This window comes from Triturus cristatus, chromosome 9 (assembly GCF_964204655.1).
Source record: "Triturus cristatus chromosome 9, aTriCri1.1, whole genome shotgun sequence".
In the NCBI taxonomy this organism is placed as follows: Eukaryota; Metazoa; Chordata; class Amphibia; order Caudata; family Salamandridae; genus Triturus; species Triturus cristatus.
Window position 1 is genome coordinate 1,025,196,499 of NC_140592.1, and position 19,506 is coordinate 1,025,216,004.

Consider the following 19,506-nt stretch of genomic DNA (forward strand, 5'->3'; position numbering starts at 1 on the left):
GGACAAGCAGCAGAGGAATACACAGTTATGGCTTCACGTCACAGCCTATTACCAACCCAAATCGCTCGTGGATTGCCGGAGAACAATGTGTACACTCGGTCCCGTTTAAGTAGTCCTGTTGTGCGGCTGGCGGAAAAGGTGCTGGACGTTGGAGCAGAAGTGCTCCGTTCCAGGGCCTCCGCCTTACATGATGGGATTGTACACAGCCGGTGGATTGCGGCCGTGTAAATGACGTGGCCATTTTTGAAAGGTTATTATTCGATACCGAAGGGTAATGTAATCTGTGTCAGGTTACTCACAGGGTCGAAACAGTTTAACCAGCACAGTAGCCCGTGGCTCATTCAATATTAGTAAGTTACATAAATGGGGTGACTGCTGTTAATCATGGACATATAGCTTCCCCGGGAGCACTAGATAATAGTGGGCTATACAGAACTGAAGTACGGTCAGTGACACTGGGGCAATTGTGTCAGAATCATGGTGATAATACCTTTGGTGTCACTAGAGGGCCCAATTCAGGTAGATATAATGAATAACATTGTCCAGTGATTAATATTGAATATGCTACTTACCAGTATGCATCTGTTCTTGGCATGTAGGGCTGCTGACATTCATATCTGTGCATAGATCGCCGCCTAGTGTTGGGTCCGGATGTTTGCACGTTGTTGTCCTGGAAGAGTCTTCAAGGTATCCTGGGATAGGTGACTCCTCCCCTGGACTACAGTGCGCATGGGCATCCTCTCCATCCTCAGATTGTTTTTCGCCATTGTGGCAGTGATGGAGTACATACAGTAAGTGATGACCATGCTTACAGTAATTCTGAGAGCTGCAGCTGCTACAGGCGCCGGGGAGGAGGGAGGGCGATATGAATGTCAGCAGCCCTACATGCCAAGAACAGATGCATACTGGTAAGTAGCATATTCAGTTCGAGGCATGTGGGCTGCTGAATTCATATCTGTGCATAGAATACATAGCAGTACCTCCTATTAGCGGCGGCCACCAGTGCCAGCTGCAGCGGTCTGAAAAAGGGTTTTGAGAACAGCCTGTCCTACAGCTGCCTGCTGTTTTGATTGCACATCTACACAATAGTGTTTGGTAAATGTGTGTGTGGTGGACCAGGTGGCTGCTCTACATATATCATGCAGGGGAATATTTCCTAGAAAAGCCATGGAGGCCCCTAACTTACGTGTTGAGTGGGCTCGTGGGGGAATAGTTAATGTGCGTTTTGCCTTTTGATAACAGATTTGAATACACTTAACTATCCATCTGGCTATCCCTGCTTTGGAGATGGCGTTACCCTTGTGGTGTGGGGCAAAGGCAACGAACAGTTGTTTTGTCTTCCTAAAGGGTTTAGTCCTGTCGATGTAGTACATGAGGGCCCTCCTTACGTCTAGTGTATGGAGTGCTCGTTCCGCGACAGTTTGTGGGTTTTGGAAGAAAACGGGCAGTTCAATAGTTTGATTCATGTGGAACTGCTAGATTACCTTGGGCATGAATTTGGGGTTGGTACGTAGTACGACCCTGTTGGCGTGAACCTGTATAAATGGCTCTTGAACTGTTAGTGCCTGGAGTTCACTAACCCTTCTTAAAGAAGTGATTGCTACCAGGAAAGCTACTTTCCAGGTGAGGAATTGAATCTCGCATGAGTGTAGAGGTTCAAAGGGTGGACCCATCAGGCGTGTGAGGACCAGGTTGAGGTTCCACATTGGAGCCGGTGGGTGGCTTGGTGGAATGACTCGTTTGAGTCCTTCCAAGAATGCTTTGATGGCAGGCACTCTGAATAGTGAGAGGTGCTGCCTGGTTTGCAGATAGGCTGATATTGCGGTCAAATGGACACGTATAGAGGTGTACGCCAGATTGCATCGGTATAGGTGTAAGAGGTAACAGATGATGTTTTGGATGGATGCGTCCAGCGGGTTAATGTCATTATTACTGCAATAAATGACGAACCTTTTCCATTTGGCTGCATAGCAAGCTCTTGTAGTGGGTCTCCTGGCCTCCTTGATGATGTCCATACAGTCAGGTGGCAGGTTGAGGTAGCCAAACTCTAGGACTTCAGGAGCCAGATTGCCAGGTTCAGCTGTTGCGGATCTGGGTGCTGAATCTCTCCATGGTTCTGCGTCAAATGCGCGGGTTTGATCCGCAGCCTTTGATGCGGCACCACGGAAAGTTCGAGGAAGGTGGTGTACCATGGCTGGCGTGCCCACGTAGGAGCAACTAGGACGAGTGTCAGGGAGTGTTGTCTGAGTTTGCGAGCCACCAGCGGTATCAACGGCGCTGGGGGAAAAGCGTACGCAAATCTGCCAGACCAGTTCATCCATATCGCATTGCCCTGCGACTGCGGATGTGGGAACCTGGCGGCAAAGCTTTGGCATTTTGCGTTTTCGCTTGTGGCGAATAGGTCTATCTCTGGATGACCCCATTGCTGGAAGTACGGTTGGAGTACTGATGGGTGTAACTCCCACTCGTGCATCTGGTGGCTGTGTCTGCTGAGCAGATCCGCCATCTGGTTGTCCTTGCCGGGGAGGTGTTCTGCCATGAGGAACATGTTCCTCTGAATGGCCCACTTCCACATGCTCTGAGCCAGATGAGACAACTGTGGAGAGTGTGTTCCTCCCTGCTTCTGTATGTAGTACATGGCAGTCATGTTGTCCGTCCGGATCAACACGACTTTGTTGCACAGATGTACTTTGAATGCCTTCATGGCCAGGAAGATTGCCATCAGTTCCAGAAGGTTGATGTGCATCTTCTTCTGTTGTGTCGTCCATAGTCCCTGCACTGTGTAGTGGAGTACATGAGCTCCCCATCCCTGGAGAGACGCGTCCGCTGTCAGTACTATTTGTGGAACAGGCTCTTGGAACGGTCAGCCCTTGCAAAGGTTTAGAGGATTCCACCAATGCAGAGAGTTGTATGCCCGACCGCTCACCAACACTAGGTCTTTCAACTGTCCTTGAGCCTGATTCCACTGACGTGCTAAGCACTCCTGAAGCGGGCGCAGATGTAATCTCGCGTGTGGGACTATGAAAATGCAGGAGGCCATCATGCCTATCAACTGCATGAACACTCGCACAGGAAGGGAGTGTTGGGGTTTGAACCTGGAGATCAGCATTTGTATGCTGTTGATCCTCACTAAATTTGGCTGAGCTGTGGCCGCCAGAGTGTCTATAGTCGCACCTAGGTACTGTTGTACGTGTGCGGGCTGGAGATGGGATTTTGGGTAATTTAGTGAGAACCCCAGACTGTGAAGGAGGTGAATGGTGCGGGACATGTGGCTGGCACATTGCTGGGCTGACTTCGCTTGAACGAGCCAGTCGTCCAGGTAAGGGTAGACGTGTATGTGCTGCCTCCGTAGATGTGCCGCCACAGTAGCTAGGCACTTTGTAAACACCCTTGGTGCCGTTGTCACGCCGAAGGGAAGGACTCTGAATTGGTAGTGCTGTCCTTGAACAGTGAACCGGAGGTATTTTTTGTGTGATTGGTGAATGGGTATGTGGAAATACGCATCCTTGAGGTCCAGTGTGGCTAGAAAGTCTCCCTGCTTGAGCAGCGGGAGGACTTGCTGGAGTGAGCATGTGAAAATGCTCGGAAAGAATGTATCTGTTTAGGGGTCTCAGGTCTAATATAGGTCTGAGTGACCCGTCCTTCTTCGGTACTAAAAAGTACAGGGAGTACACCCCCGTACCTTGCTCGTGGACGGGTACGACCACTATTGCGCCTTTTAGAAGCATGCTTTGCACCTCCTGCTGTAAGAGCGTTAAGTGCTCTGAGGACATAGGACGGTTTCTTGGAGGAATTGTGGGTGGAGTGGAGGTTAGCTCTAGACAGTAACCGTATTTGACAATATCTTTGACCCACCTGTCCGTGGTGATGGAGTTCCACGTGGACAGGAACCTTTGTAGCCTTCCCCCGACAGGTGTTATGTGGTCGGGAGGAAGGGAGAGGGCGTCACTGCTTGTTCTTGGGGGAGGACCTGGTGTTGCCGTAGCCGCGTCCTCTTCCCTTTGTACTGGAGCCACGATATCCACCCCGGGTGTTTTTATCGTAGGTGGTTTGTGTATTGCCCTTGTTGTAGGTCTGCTGTGACCCCTGTCCTCTACTTGCTCCTCTATTTCCGGGGCGACGAAAGGAGCTGCTCCGAAAGGACTGAGTCTGGAGAGCCCCCATGGACTTTGCGGTGTCCGTGTCCTTTTTTATTTTCTCAAGGGTGGTGTCAACCTCCGGTCCGAATAAATAGTCGGGGTTGACAGGCTGGTTGAGTATATTATTTTGCACCTCCGGTTTGTAACCAGGCATGTCGTCGCAGCATGACGCTTGTGTTTATGGCCCTGGCCGCCGTGTCTGCGGCATCTAGTGCACACTTGATGGAAGCATTTGTGAGTAGCTGTCCCTCTGATAAGAATTTCTGCACCTTCTTTGTACTGGTCAGGGAGATGTTGGAGTAGTTGTTCCAATGTGTCATAGTGCGCTCTATCGTAGCGAGCGAGGAGCGCTTGAGTGTTGGCTATGCGCCATATGTTGGCAGCCTGGGCGGCAACTCGCTTGCCGGAGGTCTCTAGCACCTTGGACTCTTTGTCCGGGGGAGGAGCGTCACCTGTCGTCTGCGAGTGTGCCCTCTTGCGAGCATTCGCTACGACAATGGAGTCTAGTGGTAATTGGCCTCTGATGTAAGTAGGGTCCCCAGGCGCCGATCTGTATTTCTTATCGATCCTGGGGTTTATCACTCGTGCCCTGGTGGGTTCTTTGAAGATGTCCTTGGCTGGTTTGAGGACCCCTTTCAACATGGGCAGAGTTTTTACATGTCTTTCTGAGGATGCGAAGGAGTCCATAAGAAAGTCGTCCTCGATGGTGTCAGAGTGAAGCTGCACTCCATGATTATTTGCGGCACGTTCGATAAGAGCGTTGAATGCTGCAGTGTCCTCTGTGGGAGATGTTTTCGCCCCATAGAGTTGTGGGTCCTGTGCATCTAGAGGTGCACCTGGATCTACAGGGTCGCCCCAAGTTTGATCAGGGTCCTGTTGGTAATCAGGGTCTATGTCTCTGTGGTAGGGGAGTCGGTCATCCATGTAGTCCTCCAACACATCCGTGTCGGAGTGTGTGGGAGAGAATGATTGTGGATCCTGGTAGGGCGAGTGGTAAGATTCGCTTAGGGGAGGTTCTGAGTCCACAGGCAGCTTCCTTTTTAGTGGGATCCGGAAAGGGTCCAAAGGTGGCTCCGAAGTTATCCTCCGTTCGTGGATAACCATCCTGCCGGTGTTGGCGTCGATGACATGTGACGGAGACGCCTCAGCAAGTGTAGTTGTGGAGTGGGTGACCCGTGTCCTGAGTTGGAATATTTTTGGGATCGTGGACGGAGGCAGGCCAAAAGTAATGTTGGCTGGCGCCGAGGAGGCTGCTGGAGCTTTTATTGGGCCGGAGCCCGACGTGTCCTGGGGGACCGTTTTGGTTTTGCTGCTTTGTGCTGCACCAGGTCGCACTTGGAGCGCCTTTGAGGCTTTTGCGCCGACCAGGTCTGTAGAGGGGGTCGTCGACTTTTTCGGCGCCGGCGGGTCATCGAGTCGAGGGGCGGGAATGGCCGTCGACGTCTTCGATGCATGAGGCTTCGGTGTTGCCGTGGAAGCGATGTGAGACGCAGCCGGCAGTGTGCCCTTTGGTGTCGGAGTCGATGGCGTCGACGCCGGGAACCGATCAGGTTTGTTGGCACCGAAGGCCTTTTTCCGTATGCCGACTCCGACGTCGGCCGCTTCAAGTTCAGCACCGAAGTCTGGCTTGGTGCGCTCGGTGCCGACGCGCTTCGCTGGCGTCGAAGGTGTGGAAGGCCTCGATCCGACCAGCGCCACTTTTGGTTTCGGTTTCGATTGAACCAGTGCAGCTTTCGGTTTCGGTTTTGAAGAAGGGAAACCAGCCGGTTTAGGTAATAATGGCTGCCGCTGAACGTCCGAGGCCGGGCCCGAGGGCGGGGCCGAAGAACTGCAGGATAGGTCTCGGGTAAGGCCCGAAGGCGATCCCTCGACCGGAGCCATAGACTGTGGCACTGGGCTCTCTTCAGTCTGAACGGGTAGGCCTTGCTCGTCATTGGAGCTACTCTCTTCGGCCCCTAAGGCCTCATCGTAGTCTCCTACCTCGGTGTCGTCTTCAACTCTGCGAAAGAGTGATTCGTCGACGTCGTTCGATCCGGAGTCATGTTCGGAAACGGGACTGGAGGGTAGGATCTCCAATTCTTCGACATCTTCGGTCTCGGCGTTGAAGAGGTCTGCCGGGGCCGGTGCCGCGTGCTGCGCTTCGAGTCTTGCCGCTCGTCGATTCCGTAGAGTCTTCTTTGAACGGAACCGGGCACAGGCCATGCATGTCGATTCGTCGTGATCCGGCGAAAGGCATTTGTTGCACACCGGATGGACGTCGATGTGGGGATATTTCGCATTGCATACCGGACATCTTTTGAACGGTGTCCTCGATTCCATCGTCGATGTCGTCGATGGGCAGGTAAGAAGCGAAAAGTCGGTGCTGAAAGTTGTTAAACTAACAAAGTAGTATCAAAACCGATCGAGAAAACAGTACCGACGCGAACTAAAGGCCTTTTGGCCTCGATAAAGTTTTTCCTAACTTGAGCTAAGATAGCACATCCGAACCCAATGGCGGAAAAAAACAATCTGAGGATGGAGAGGATGCCCATGCGCACTGTAGTCCAGGGGAGGAGTCACCTATCCCAGGATACCTCGAAGTCTCTTCCAGGACAACAACGTGCAAACATCCAGACCCAACACTAGGCGGCGATCTATGCACAGATATGAATTCAGCAGCCCACATGCCTCGAACATAATATTAGTGACAAGAATGAAATAGCGGCTCGTAAGGAGCCACTATTTCATGAACTAACCTCACCCGGTACATTATGCTGTATACAGCAGTCCAATTAGTGTGGCCAGATAGACTGCCATGACGCTATACATGGGCTCTCTAGTGACACCAAAGGTACATTATCACCATGATTCTCTGACACAATTGCCTCAGTATAACTCACCGTGACTGTACTTCAGTTCTGTATAGCCCCACTATTATCTAGTACTCCAGGGGAAGCTATAGGTCAATGTTTACCAGCCGTCGCCCCATTTAGGTAACTTACTAATATTGAATGAGCCACGGGCTGCTATGCTGCTTAAACTTTTTCAACCCTGTGAGTGACGCGACACCGATTACATTACCCTTCGGTATTGAACTTTTCCAAAATGGCCGCGTCATTTACATGGCCTCAACCATATAAATCTTTAACTTTTGAACTAGCTGAATAGAAGACTAAATGACAGGAGGCAAAGTTCAACTTACATAGTATTCACATTCAAGCTGAAATACAAATAGTATTGTTAAATTAACAAAAATGTTCAAACCTACCTTGGGGGAGGATTGAAGAATCCAGGTGGTGGACCAGTTATCCTCAATGAATCTGCATCTCCATAAGGTGGAGGTGGTGGTGGTATTGAGGTGGAGGGTAGAGCTGATGGAACTGGAGAGGATGACATCTCAGTAAGACCAATAGCTGACAATGTCGGTGGTAGAGGTGGGGGAGGAAAAGGAACAGAGCCTGGCAGAAGAGGCAAGCCAGGAGTGGGAAGTAATGGTACTCTGCCAGCATCCATCGACTGAGAACTCACAGGTGGAGTCACTGAAGCCAGACTGCTTGCTTGGGTAGAAGCTACAGCAGTCGAAGGTGGTGGTGCAGGTGTAGGCTCAGGCGGCGGTAAAGAAGTGATAGCAACTGGAGGAACAGGGGGTGGAGGCGCAGGTGCTACTGGAGGCAATGGTGGAGGCATTGGTGGAAAAGTTGGAGGCATTATAGGTGCAGGAGGCATGTAGGCAGGAAAAGGAGGCATAACAGCCATGTATGGATTACTCATGTATGGGTGCTGCATAGTCCGCAGTGAGGTTGCTTTCTCCTGTAGATGGGACTGAGTAACTTTCATCTGCTCATGCCAGGTTTTCCACTGCTTCTCATACTCTTGGAGTTGGTCCTTGTGTGGATAGGTCCGAAGGAGCTCCTGCCATTGAGAAAACTGGGTTTCCCACTCCCGAAAGAGAGTCAGGAACTGCCCCTGCTGCATTTCCAGATGTCGCAGTTGTATGTCGATAGACATGGTCTATAAAAAACAAAAAAGCATAATTTCACATGAAAGACAGAAACCACCACACTGTAAAAAGAGGAAAAAGTCATTATTACAAAATGCTATGGATTGTAGCACCAGAAAAAATGTATGTAAAGGATGGATTTTTGAAAGGTTCATTCAACAATTGTAACTACAAGAAAGCAATCAAACCTAATTTGATTTACAGATTTAGACAATGGCATATTCCAATCACATGCTTTGAATATCCCCACGGCTAGGATTTCGCACAAGATGTTAAATTTAATAGTTTACAGCCTATCCACTATCACGGTAATAGATGAGCTATGTGCCCAGAATTCAAGTGCAACGTTTTGGAAACAGACTGTTGTTGAAACAGCTAAACCAGATGGTGGTCCTTTGTCCATCTCTTACACACAGTAAGGAAAATGTTACTTACCCTGTAAGCATCCATTTGTGGCATGTAGCGATGTAGGTTAACATGCTTGCATACTCTTGCCATCTAGTGTTCAGCTTGGACGCTCGCAACTTGTTTTTCTTCAAAGAAATCTTCGAGCCTTGATGTAATGACTCCACTTACTACTGGTAATGCACATAAGCATCGGATCAGATATTGGATTCCTTTTCCCACTTGCATGTAAACATGAAAATGGAGCGTAGCGACAAACGCTTCTGCAACAACCTGGGGCTTCAGTAATTAGATCTACAGCACTACATGACACAAACTGATACTTACATGGTAACATTTTACAAATGTTGGCGTCTCAGGGATATCTCCACAACAACTATCCATCTCCCCAAACACCATCCCACATCTCCGCTGACTGGATGGGACATCGACCCAATGGTCCAGGCTACCCAACAGTTCATTATGAGATTTTGTTATCTACAGTCTCTGTACAATCCTCCAGTTCTCGAATCTCCTCCCATGGGCCCCATATTTTCTAAAATTATTTCAGTCAGCTGCATGCCTAGTATACAGTTCTCTCCGCTTGCAACCACCAAGCCACATTGCAAAACAGGAGGGGAATGTAAGGGTATTGTTTGCTCCCTCACATACCTACTCATACCACTTGTGCAGACAAGTCAATGGATTGTCCAATCCCCTGTTCTATGAAGCTTTGCATTCTTGACCAGAAGGTCCTCAGTTCCAGGCATTCCCCATCTAGTATGCACCAGTGTCCCTCTGTGGTAACAGCAGAGGCACCCAACACGGCTAGTATGCTCTCTGTAGTATCTTCAGCTGTAGGAGTAGGAATCCTCCTGTAACTGCTGCCTCCGTTGGAAACCTAAATGCGTCTTCCCAGTCAGGATACCCAATGATCTCCATTTCTGGTTCCCATCTTTCCTTCAACTTATCCAAGGGTTACATGTAGGCTGGTCTCAACTAGAGCTGCAGAAATCTGCACAACTGCATGTTTATGCAGTGGAGCCACCAGAATCTTGTATTATAATGGGGCCTATTTAGGTTTTTCATCCAAGTGGGCCGACTATGGTGTTGCATGCCGTTCTGCAAACAGACATCCCTCCCCCCCCACCTTAGAAATACCTGTTGGATCCTATTGTCGGAAGCCAGCCAGGAATTTCAAATCCAGGAGGACATCAGTCTCCCCTAAGGAGTCTCAAGGGTGACCTTCGACTCCATTCAATATAGCCTTAGCAGCGTCTCTTCAGATCTGAACCACCTGTTCTTTCCATCCAGCGTTGTATAGTGCCCTGAGGAACCCTCTTTTGGGCTTCACCCCTCGGCCAGTCATAAAGGCAGCGTCAATCAGCTCTGCGAAGGCCCAATCATTTATCACTGTCAGCTGGGCTGCACAATAGTACAATTTAAGGTTTTGTAATTCTTGGTGGACCAACATCCCACAGCAGTATGCTGATGGTATCTGTGAGAAAGTGCCATCTTTCTTGCATGGTATGCCCCCACTTTTTCCTGAATTGCTGAATGTACTTTGAGTGTGCCCTGGTCTCCTGCCAATCAGGTGCCCAGGGCCTATGTTCCTTCTCTAAAAACTGTGCTGCAATCTAAAATCCAAACTGGCAAACCCTGGCCACATGTCAGCCCCTGGTAAATGGTACACTAGATACCCAGGGCCTTGTGACCACGGATGGCCCCCAAGGGCTGCAGCACTTATTGTGCCACCCTTAGAGGCCTTGTATCCTGACACAAACACACTGCCCTTGCAGGCTGAGTGTCTGGGTATAGGACAAACCAGTCAACATGGCACACATTCCTGTGTGCCATGCCCACAACCTACACTACCCTGGCATACATCAGCCACCCCCCTAGCTGGGTGTCTATGCCAGTGGTGTGGGTACAGGAGCATGAGCCCTGTGCCCCTACAGTACCCAGGTCCATTCCTGGGCCCTGTAAGTGCAGTGCTGCCATCTAAGTGTATATGGTGCTAGGAGATAGTCAAACACGAACTCCACAGCACCATGATGCCTTCACTGAAGACTGAGGAGTTTGGTATCAAACTTCTCAGCACATTAAACCCCCAAATGATGCCAGTGCAGGATTAAATGTACAATGCACGACCGAGGGCATCTCAGAGATGCCTCCTGAACCTAACCTACAATCCACATCTGGTCTGAGGTGCTGCCAAACAGCAGACATGTTGCTGGACGCCTGGGTAGAGAGCCGTCCGCTCTCCTGGGCTTGCAACAATGCACATCCTGGGTGAGGGGCTAGGTCTCTTCCCCCAGGATGGGCAGAGGAAGATTCAAAGGCATCTCCAGGCCACTTGCTGTACCCAGCAACTGGCCCCTACTGGTTGTAAGCCCCCCTCTCTGGCGGGAAGACTGGCCGGAAAACCCCAAGGAAGGACAGCGGGTGTGTGCCAGCCTCTGCCAACCCCACCCCTCAGGTGGGGGAAGGGGGTGGGGGGCAAGCACATACCCGGGCTTTCGCCATCTTGAAGATGGGGAGTCCTGCACAATCAGGACTAGGTCACTGCCCCCCTCCCACAGGAGAGTGGCAGGATAGGCGGTGTACCCACCCCTTAGATCCAGATTCTGAAACAGCAAAAATCAATAAGAAAGAAGACCTGTCATGCAGCTGCTAACAAGGAAGACACCAACTGCTTTGGCCCCAGCCCTACCGGCCTGTCAACCCTCGAACCTACTACTGCTAAATCCAAGCATCTCCCGTGGCCTGCAACTTCGTCACACTGAGCATCTGGGACTCCCACGAGCAGTGGCAGTGCTCAAAGCGAGTAACCGACCCCTGGCATCAGCCAGGAACCGCAAACCCTGCACACTCCGCACCAGCCGAGCCTGGCCTGTGCTGGAGTGGACAAAGACCACGAGGACGTCCCCCCGGCGACTGACCCTGAATCTGGCATCCAAGGACCCACCTTGAAGCTCCTGCCGACAGCAACCGCGATCAACAGAGGGTAAGATTTCCCGACACCAAAAGGCACCCCTGCACCTGCCGCCCTGCGACCCCTGAGCCCAACTCATGAGTACCTACCTATCCTCCAACTACCCAACTTACCTCTCGAAGTGGTGGTCGCATTTGAAGAATCTTCGTCCCCGAGCTTGCAGCCTTTGTTCGTTCTTCTCCATTGCAATCCATTGAGCGCCCAATTGCTCAAAAGCACCCTGCACCCAGCCGCCCAAGTGCCCCAGGCAGTGCAACCTCTACTCCAATCTACTTCCCCACTTGCCCTAAGTGACCAGGAGCCCAGCTCCCACAGCCGCGTGGCCTGCTAGTCAGCAGCCACCAACCAAAGACCCCCAGCCTCCCATAGGATAACATTGGGCCTAACTCACTCTGCACCCGGCTGCCCCTGTGCTGCTGAGGCTTTAACAACGAATAGTTTACCTGTCGGTGTAGTTTTGCAGCTTGAAGATCTTTCTGGATTCACTATGCTGTGCATTATTCCGCGATCTTGTGGTTGGGTCAGGATTCGTAGTCTTTTCTTTTTTTTTTTGTAGCCCAGGTGGGCGGCGACGACCCACCATTTGGTGCACCTCCCGTGACGTCGTCGTGCTTCCTGCTGAAGTCCCACCTTTGGGGCGCCATCTTCGGGTTCTTTTATCCCTTTTTCTTTTTTTTTAACCCTAGGCGATTGATTAATCCTTCAGGTCCATTTTTCTGTACGTTTTCATTCCTTCTGATCTTTTCCATTTTACCCCCTCTTCCTCCAGCCTCATCTTCCTGGCGGAGGTGGGTGGGTTCGCTAGTGAATCCAGAAAGATCTTCAAGCTGCAAAACTACACCGACAGGTAAGAAACTATTCGTTTTGCAGCGTGAATCTTTCTGGATTCACTATGCTGTGCATAGACTTTGTAGCGGTTTTCCTAATTTTGTAGCGGCTCTTGTGAGAAAGTGCCATCTTTCTTGCATGGTATGCCCCCACTTTTTGCTAAATTGCTGAATGTACTTCGATTGAGTGTACCCTGGGTTCCTGCCAATCAGGTGCCCAGGGCCTATGTTCCTTCCTTAAACCACACAAACTCCAAATTGGCAAACCCTAGCCACATGTCAGCCCCTAGTAAATGGTACCCTAGGTACCCAGGGTCTTGTGGCCAGGGAAGGCCTCTAAGGGCTGCAGCACTCATTGTGCCACCCTCAGAGGCCCTGTACCCTTACACACACACACACACTGCCCTTGCAGGCTGAGTGTCTGGGTGCAGGACAAAACAGAGTCGACATGGCACACATCACTGTGTACCATGCCCATCACCTACACTGCCAAGGCATATGTCAGCCATCCCTATAGCTGGGTGCATTACGCCTATGGTGTGGGCACAGGAGCAGGAGCCCTGTGCCCCTACAGTACCCGGGTCCATTCCTGGGCACTGTAAGTGCAGTGCTGTCATTTAAGAGTACATGGTGCTGAGAGCTCGTCAAACACGAGCTCCACAGCACCATAATGGCAACACTGAAGCCTGGGAAGTTTGGTATCAAACTTCTCAGCACATTGAACCCACACTGATGCCAGTATGGGATTTAATGTACTAAGCACCCCAGAGGGCATCTTAGAGATGCCCCCTTACAGCTAACTTACAATCCACGTCTGCTCTGAGGCTGCCCAGGCTGCCACACAGCAGACACGTTGCTGGACCCCTGGGTGGGAGAGCTCCTGCTCTCCCGGGCCTGCAACAATGCACATCCTGGGTGAGGTGAGAAATCTCCTCACCCAGGACGAGCAAAGAGAAGCTTCAAAGGCATGCCGCCATTTGGAGTTTCCCCAGGCCACTGCAACCCCCCACTCTGGCGGGAAGCTTGGCCGGAAACCCCATACAAGGACAGGGGATGTGCCAGCCTGCCCACCCCACCCCTCAGGTGGGGGAGGCGAGGTGAAGCACATCTCCGAGCTCTCGCCATCTTGAAGATGGGAGGCCCTACCCTATCAGGATTAGGCTACTGCCCCCCTCCCACAGGAGAGAGGCAGGATAGGGGGTGTACCCACCCCAGGACAAGGACCCATTGGTCCCTGGCCTTCACCTACCTGTAACGCCCCTAAATCTAGTATTTAGGGGCACCCTGAACCTTCCTTCCTCAGATTCCAGATAGAAAACTACAAGAAGAGCAAGAAGAACAAGGACCTGCCCTGCAGCTGCTAAAAAGAGAAGACACCAACTGCTTTGGCCCCAGCCCTACCGGCCTGTCGACTCTCGAACCTGCACCAGCGCGGCATCTCTCGTGGCCAGCAACCTCACCAACCCCGGAGGACCTGGCTACCTTTTGGCTCTAAGCCCCTGGGACTCCCATGAGTAGAGGCTCTGCTCAAGAAACCTATTCTCAACCCCTGGCAGCAGCCCGGAACCGCGGACCCAACACACTCTGCACCAGCCAAGCCTGGCCAGTGCCGGAGTGGACAAAGACCCTGAACAAGACCCCACGGCGACTGTGACCCCGAGTCCGGCACCCAAGGACCCCCCTCAACATTCCGGAAGAAGATGGGAGGAGCCTAGCGCGCAACCAAGATGGCCGCGTAGGTGCGAGGCTCCCGAGGACCTCCGAGACCTCCTACATAAATCCTGAAAATATCCTGTCCTAGATGAGGGGACTGTGTTGGTGAGCCCGAGCTGAGGTGTCACCCGTTTTCCGTTTCCAAATTGGACCTCGGACACCGGCGGGAGCACCGATTGAGGTTTGCGGCCTTCTCCACGCCGGCCCCCCGGATTGGAGTTGCGGGGCGATCCGGAGACAAAGTGATCAACAGCGGCGGGCAGGGCTGGGCGACTCGCGTACCCCGCACTTTCACTTTCGCTTTTGCACCCTCCTTGCTGCTTTGGCGAGGTTGGGTTGCGGGGCGGTGTGCGGTGGTGTGGCCTCGTTGGGGTGCCCTGCTGGCCCGCCGGCTGTGATCCGTCCTGCGGACCTGTGGTGGCCCCCCCCCGGAGCCCGTGAACTGGTTTGTCGGCCTTTCCAGAGGTGATTGGCACGATTTGGGGACTGAAACCATGTCCACAAAGCAAGATGGCGACCGGGCAAAGGTGAAATCGACCCGCCGTGGCGCGGCCCACCAGTCCAACAGCATGGACCGCTACACCCTCCAGAAGGGATCTCCCGAGGTGCCGCATCGGTCCCCTGAGGGCCCGACTGATGCTCCTACGCTGCCCGCGGATCTGACCCTGCGAGATGTTATGGGCGCTATCGCCGAAATGAAGGCCTCGGTGGACCAGCGCTTTGACACACTGGCGCAAAAGATTGACTCGGTCCACGTGGATGTTGGCCTGGTGAGGGCCGATTTATCCAAGACCAATGACCGGGTCGATTCTTTGGCCCACACCACTTCGGGCCTTACGGCGGACGTGGCGGCCCTCCAAAAGGAGGTGCGCCGGCTCGGCCAGGCGAGCGCCCTGATGGATCGTAGACTGGAGGATTCCGAGGGTCGGGCCCGGAGGAACAATGTCCGCATTGTCGGGGTGCCGGAGGGACGTGAGGAGGCGGCGGCGGACCTGTTTGTGGAGGATCTGATTCTCACCCATCTCCAGCCCCGGGGGCTGAGTAAACTCTTTGCGGTGGAACGTGCCCACAGGGTTCCCGGAGGAAGACCTAAGGCCGGAGCCCCTCCGCGGCCTCTCATTGCCCGGATTTTCAACTTTCGGGACAGAGACGCTATCCTTCAGACTTCTAGGCAACAAGGACCGGTCAGACTTGACAATATGGATGTGAACTTCTATCCTGATTTCACCCCAGCGGTCCAGAAGCAGAGACTGAGCTTTCTCGGAGTCAAACGTCGTCTACGGGACCTGAACCTCAAGTATGCGATGCTTTTTCCAGCTAAGTTGCGGGTGGAGGTGGATGGCCGCACGCACTTTTTTGATCGTCCCGAGGCAGCCGGGGACTGGTTGGACTCCTTGCCCGGGGATCGGGGCCGGGGGGGTGGGGGGGCGCGGTTGGAGGGGAGGGCTCGCCGGATCACGACTGAGGGACTAATAGTAGGCCTTGCTCTGGACAACATTGTCGTCATTTTTGACTGTTCGTTAAGTCTCCCTCCTGTGGAGGTGGTACGGGGTCTCTTGGGGGCTCTCCCTCCTCCTCTGGGGGACTAGTTAGTTTTAATCATTCATGGGGCGACAGGCACACTGCACTTTGGGGGGGCTATTTGGGCTCATGCAGGGGTGCAGGGAGGGGGGAGTTCTGTTGGGATGGGTGGGTTGGGGTGGGGTGTTTGTTTTTACCGCAAGGCAAACCCTTTATTGTATTTGTGTTTTTAAGGTGCTCTCCGGGGGACGAATGATGGCTTCTGTATGTGATGGGGGGTAGGGACCTGACTTTATTGTCCTGGAACGTTAACGGACTGGGGGATAGGATTAAGCGAGGTGTGGTCCTGCAGTATTTGAAACGACTTTCGCCAGATGTGGTCTTTCTGCAGGAGACACACCTTATTGGTAATTCCTTTTGTGCCATGAATCGGCGTGGCTAATGTTTGGTGGCCCATTCGGGCTTCACGTCGGGCTCGCGGGGGGTGGGCATCATGGTGAAGAACTCGCTCCCGTTGGAAATAGACGAGGTGCGCCATGATGAGAGGGGACGCTACACTGTCTTAGTGGGGAGAATGGAGGGTAAAGTAGTTGTCTTTGTATCAGTGTACGTCCCACCGGGGTTACAGTCCACGACTTTTGCAGACCTAGGGCGCCTCCTCCTTGACCTTCCGGGGGGGCTTCTGGTGATTGGGGGGGGGGACTTCAATGCGGTGGTTTCTGGGACCGTGGATCGTCACCCCCCCTAGGGACCTCCCCCGGGCGCAGGCGTGGCTGTCCGGCTTCTTAGACACTGGGATTGGTGGACTGCTGGCGCTTAAAACATCCCACGCAGCTGCAGTACACTTTCCACTCGGGTGCCCATGGTAGCCTCTCACGGCTTGATTATGTCCTTGTCCCTGCGGCCTATGTTGGGAGGGTAGGAGAGGTGCGCCATTTGGCGCGGGGTATTTCAGATCACTCCCCGCTCCTGTTGCACGTTGATGTCTTCCCGAGGGGGGAGGGCAGAGTAGCTCCAATCAATGCCTGGTACCTGCGCGACCCCACCATTCGCGCTGATTTGATTAAATCCTTGCAGCGGTATTTCGATGAGAATGTGGGGTCCGTCCCTTCGGCTATCTCCCTGTGGGAAGCTTTCAAAACAGTTCTTAGAGGCGAGGCCCTCTCCTTTATTTCCCCAACCCGGAGGCGCGAGCAGGAGGAGGTGACCCGGGTGGAGGCCGAAATTGCTGAATTGGAGGGTGATCTAGAGGGTGGGGTGACGGATGCTGCACTACATGTCCTACAACTTAAGCAGGCGGCCTACAGGGCCCTCGTCACGGAGGCGGCCAGGGGCCTCTATAGAGAGCAACAGGGGCGACTGTATGATGTGGGTGATAAGGCTGGTAAACTGCTTGCATGGTTGGATAAAAAGGAGAGAGCGAGTCGTGTGGTTCCGCTGATCGAGGGGATGGATGGTGTGCGTGTCACCGAGCCAGAAGACATCGTCTCTTGTTTCGCGGAATATTTTCGCGAGGTGTATTCCCCGGTTTCTCCCTGCTCGGAGGATGATTCCCATGCCCTGCTTAGGGATATCGCGCTGCCTTCCCTTTCGGTGGAGGACAGGGTGTCGTTAGATGCCGCTCCTACCGCCGACGAAATTGCCCTCGCCATACGCTCGGTCGCATCCGGCAAGGCCATGGGCCCGAACGGCATCCCTATCGAGTTGTATAAGCTGCGACCGGATGTACTGGCACCCCACCTCCGTGCGATGTTCCTGGCGGCCCACTCGCTGGGCTCCCTCCCGCCGGACCAACGTCTCGCTACAATCGTGGTGATCCACAAGGAGGGGAGACCTCGAGACCGGGTTACATCCTACCGGCCTATCTCGCTCTTGAATGCGGAGCCCAAAATCCTCGCCAAGGTGCTAGCCAACCAACTGGTCGGCGTGGTGGGCGACCTGGTCCACCAAGACCAGTCCGGCTTTATTCCCCATCGCAACACGGCCCTTAATCTGCGGCGCTTGCACGGGGTGCTCGCGCGTGTCCCGTTTGTGCGGGAGCCGGCCATATTGGCGTCCTTAGACGCCACCATGGCGTATGACACGCTCGAGTGGCCATACATCTGGGCCATGCTGGCGAAGTTTGGATTTGGCCCGGGGTTCATCAGCTGGGTCAAATTGTTGTATTCGGGCCCATTGGCGCAGGTGGTGGTGAATGGAAGAGTATCGGTCCCATTCGAGCTGGGACGGGGCACACGACAGGGCTGTCCCTTGTCGCCGCTCCTGTTCGCGCTGGCCTTGGAACCCCTGGCGGAGTGGCTGCGGTGGCACCCTTCCATCCGTGGTCTCCGTTGGACCCCCGAATATGAGGACCGCGTGTCCCTATACGCTGACGATATCCTTTTGTACCTAGCCTCCCCGCGTAAATCACTGATTGTCCTGGTTGATGTTTTGCGCTCATTCGGCCGCAATTCAGGCCTTGTCATCAACTGGGCTAAATCATGTGTGTATGTGCTTTCCGGGGAGGCTCCCGTCCTCCCGCGGGGCTCCCGTCCTCCCGCGGGGCTGTCCGATCCAGATTGCCTCACAGGGGTTTCGGTACTTGGGGGTTTACATTACTCTGGACCCGGAGGCCCGCTACGAGCGGAATTTGCTTCCCCCCCCTCCAGCGCTTGAAGGAGGACGTCGCGCGCTGGCGGCGCCTGCCGCTTTTCCCTGCTCGGCCGGGCGGCATTGTTTAAGATGATGTCGTTGCCACGCTTCCTGTACGCTCTCCAGAATACTATGGATTTAGTCCCGGCGCGCTACTTCCGTGAGGTGGAGAGTCTACAGCGCCGCCTGTTCTGGGACGGGCGGCCGCGTATTGCCCTGGCGAAGTTGACGCTCCCATGGTACGACGGGGGGGATTGCCCTCCCGGATATTAAACGGTATTACTGGGCCTCCCAGCTGGCTGCAATTAATCATGGCCTTTACGGGCCCGCCTTAAACCCGGCATTTGAAATGGACAAGATGCTCCTGCCTGGTGGCGATTATAATCGAGCGCTCTACTCTGGCGCGCCCGGCCCCCGCCTGACGGGACCTACACGTGTCATGGTACGAGTATGGCACGCGGCTAACGCAGCTATGGGGTGGAAGGACCGTTTGACCCGGGCATCACCGTTGTACGCGTCTGAGAGATTGGGCTCCCTGTGGACCTCGAAGGGCTTCGAGAAGTGGGACATTATCGGCATCAGTAAAGTGGGGGACCTCTGGACGAGAGGGGGATTTAAAACATTTGAGACGTTGCAGACGGAGTTTCAGCTGCAGGGCAGTGAATACTTTCGGTACTTGCAGGTCCGTCACGCGCTGGGCTCAGTCTTCCCAGACGTCGCCTCCATCCCAGAGTCTTCCCCCCTGGAGGATAGAGTGCTGGATGGCCACGTTCCGGACAGCACGATCTCCCTTATTTACAAAAAATTGATTAATGACCGCTCGGGCCTGCTGACTGGCCTCCGCGAGGCTTGGGTTGCCGACGGGCTGGAGTTGGACGACGAAGACTGGATTTCCGCGGTGGCCTCTCCGAAGGAGGTGGCCATACCGGCTCGCCTTCGCTTCGTCCAGCTTAAGATACTCCACCGGGTTTACATGACGGGGCCAAGGCTTCTGTGTATGGGCTATGCTGAGAATGGGTTGTGTAAGCGTGGGTGTGGTGCTTTGGCAACTTTTTTGCATATTTTGTGGGAATGCCCGAAGGTGGAGCGATTCTGGCGTGGTGTGCATGAGGTCCTGCGAGTGGTTACGCATGTTGCGCTGCTGCCTGAAGCGAGGAGATGCCTGCTGAATGTGTGGGAACCAACTGACTACTCGGTTCCGCAGACGCGATGGGTGACTCTGGGATATATGATAGCTAAGCGTGACATTGCTCAACTGTGGGGATCCCAGAGGCCCCCGGCGGTGTCTGCCTGGAAAGAACACATGGATTGGTGCAT

General features: G+C 53.5%; 1 protein-coding gene across 3 annotated transcripts in view; it reads right to left on the minus strand.

The window, feature by feature from the left end:
• Nucleotides 1-19,506, minus strand: part of YLPM1 (YLP motif containing 1) — an 820,959-nt gene that overhangs the window by 707,550 nt on the left and 93,903 nt on the right. For all 3 annotated transcript variants that reach the window (XM_085626748.1, XM_085626747.1, XM_085626749.1), the window contains exon 3: nt 7,387-8,129. In XM_085626748.1, coding sequence (XP_085482874.1) covers nt 7,387-8,129 — 743 coding nt within the window. The remainder of the gene's footprint in view (nt 1-7,386; nt 8,130-19,506) is intronic.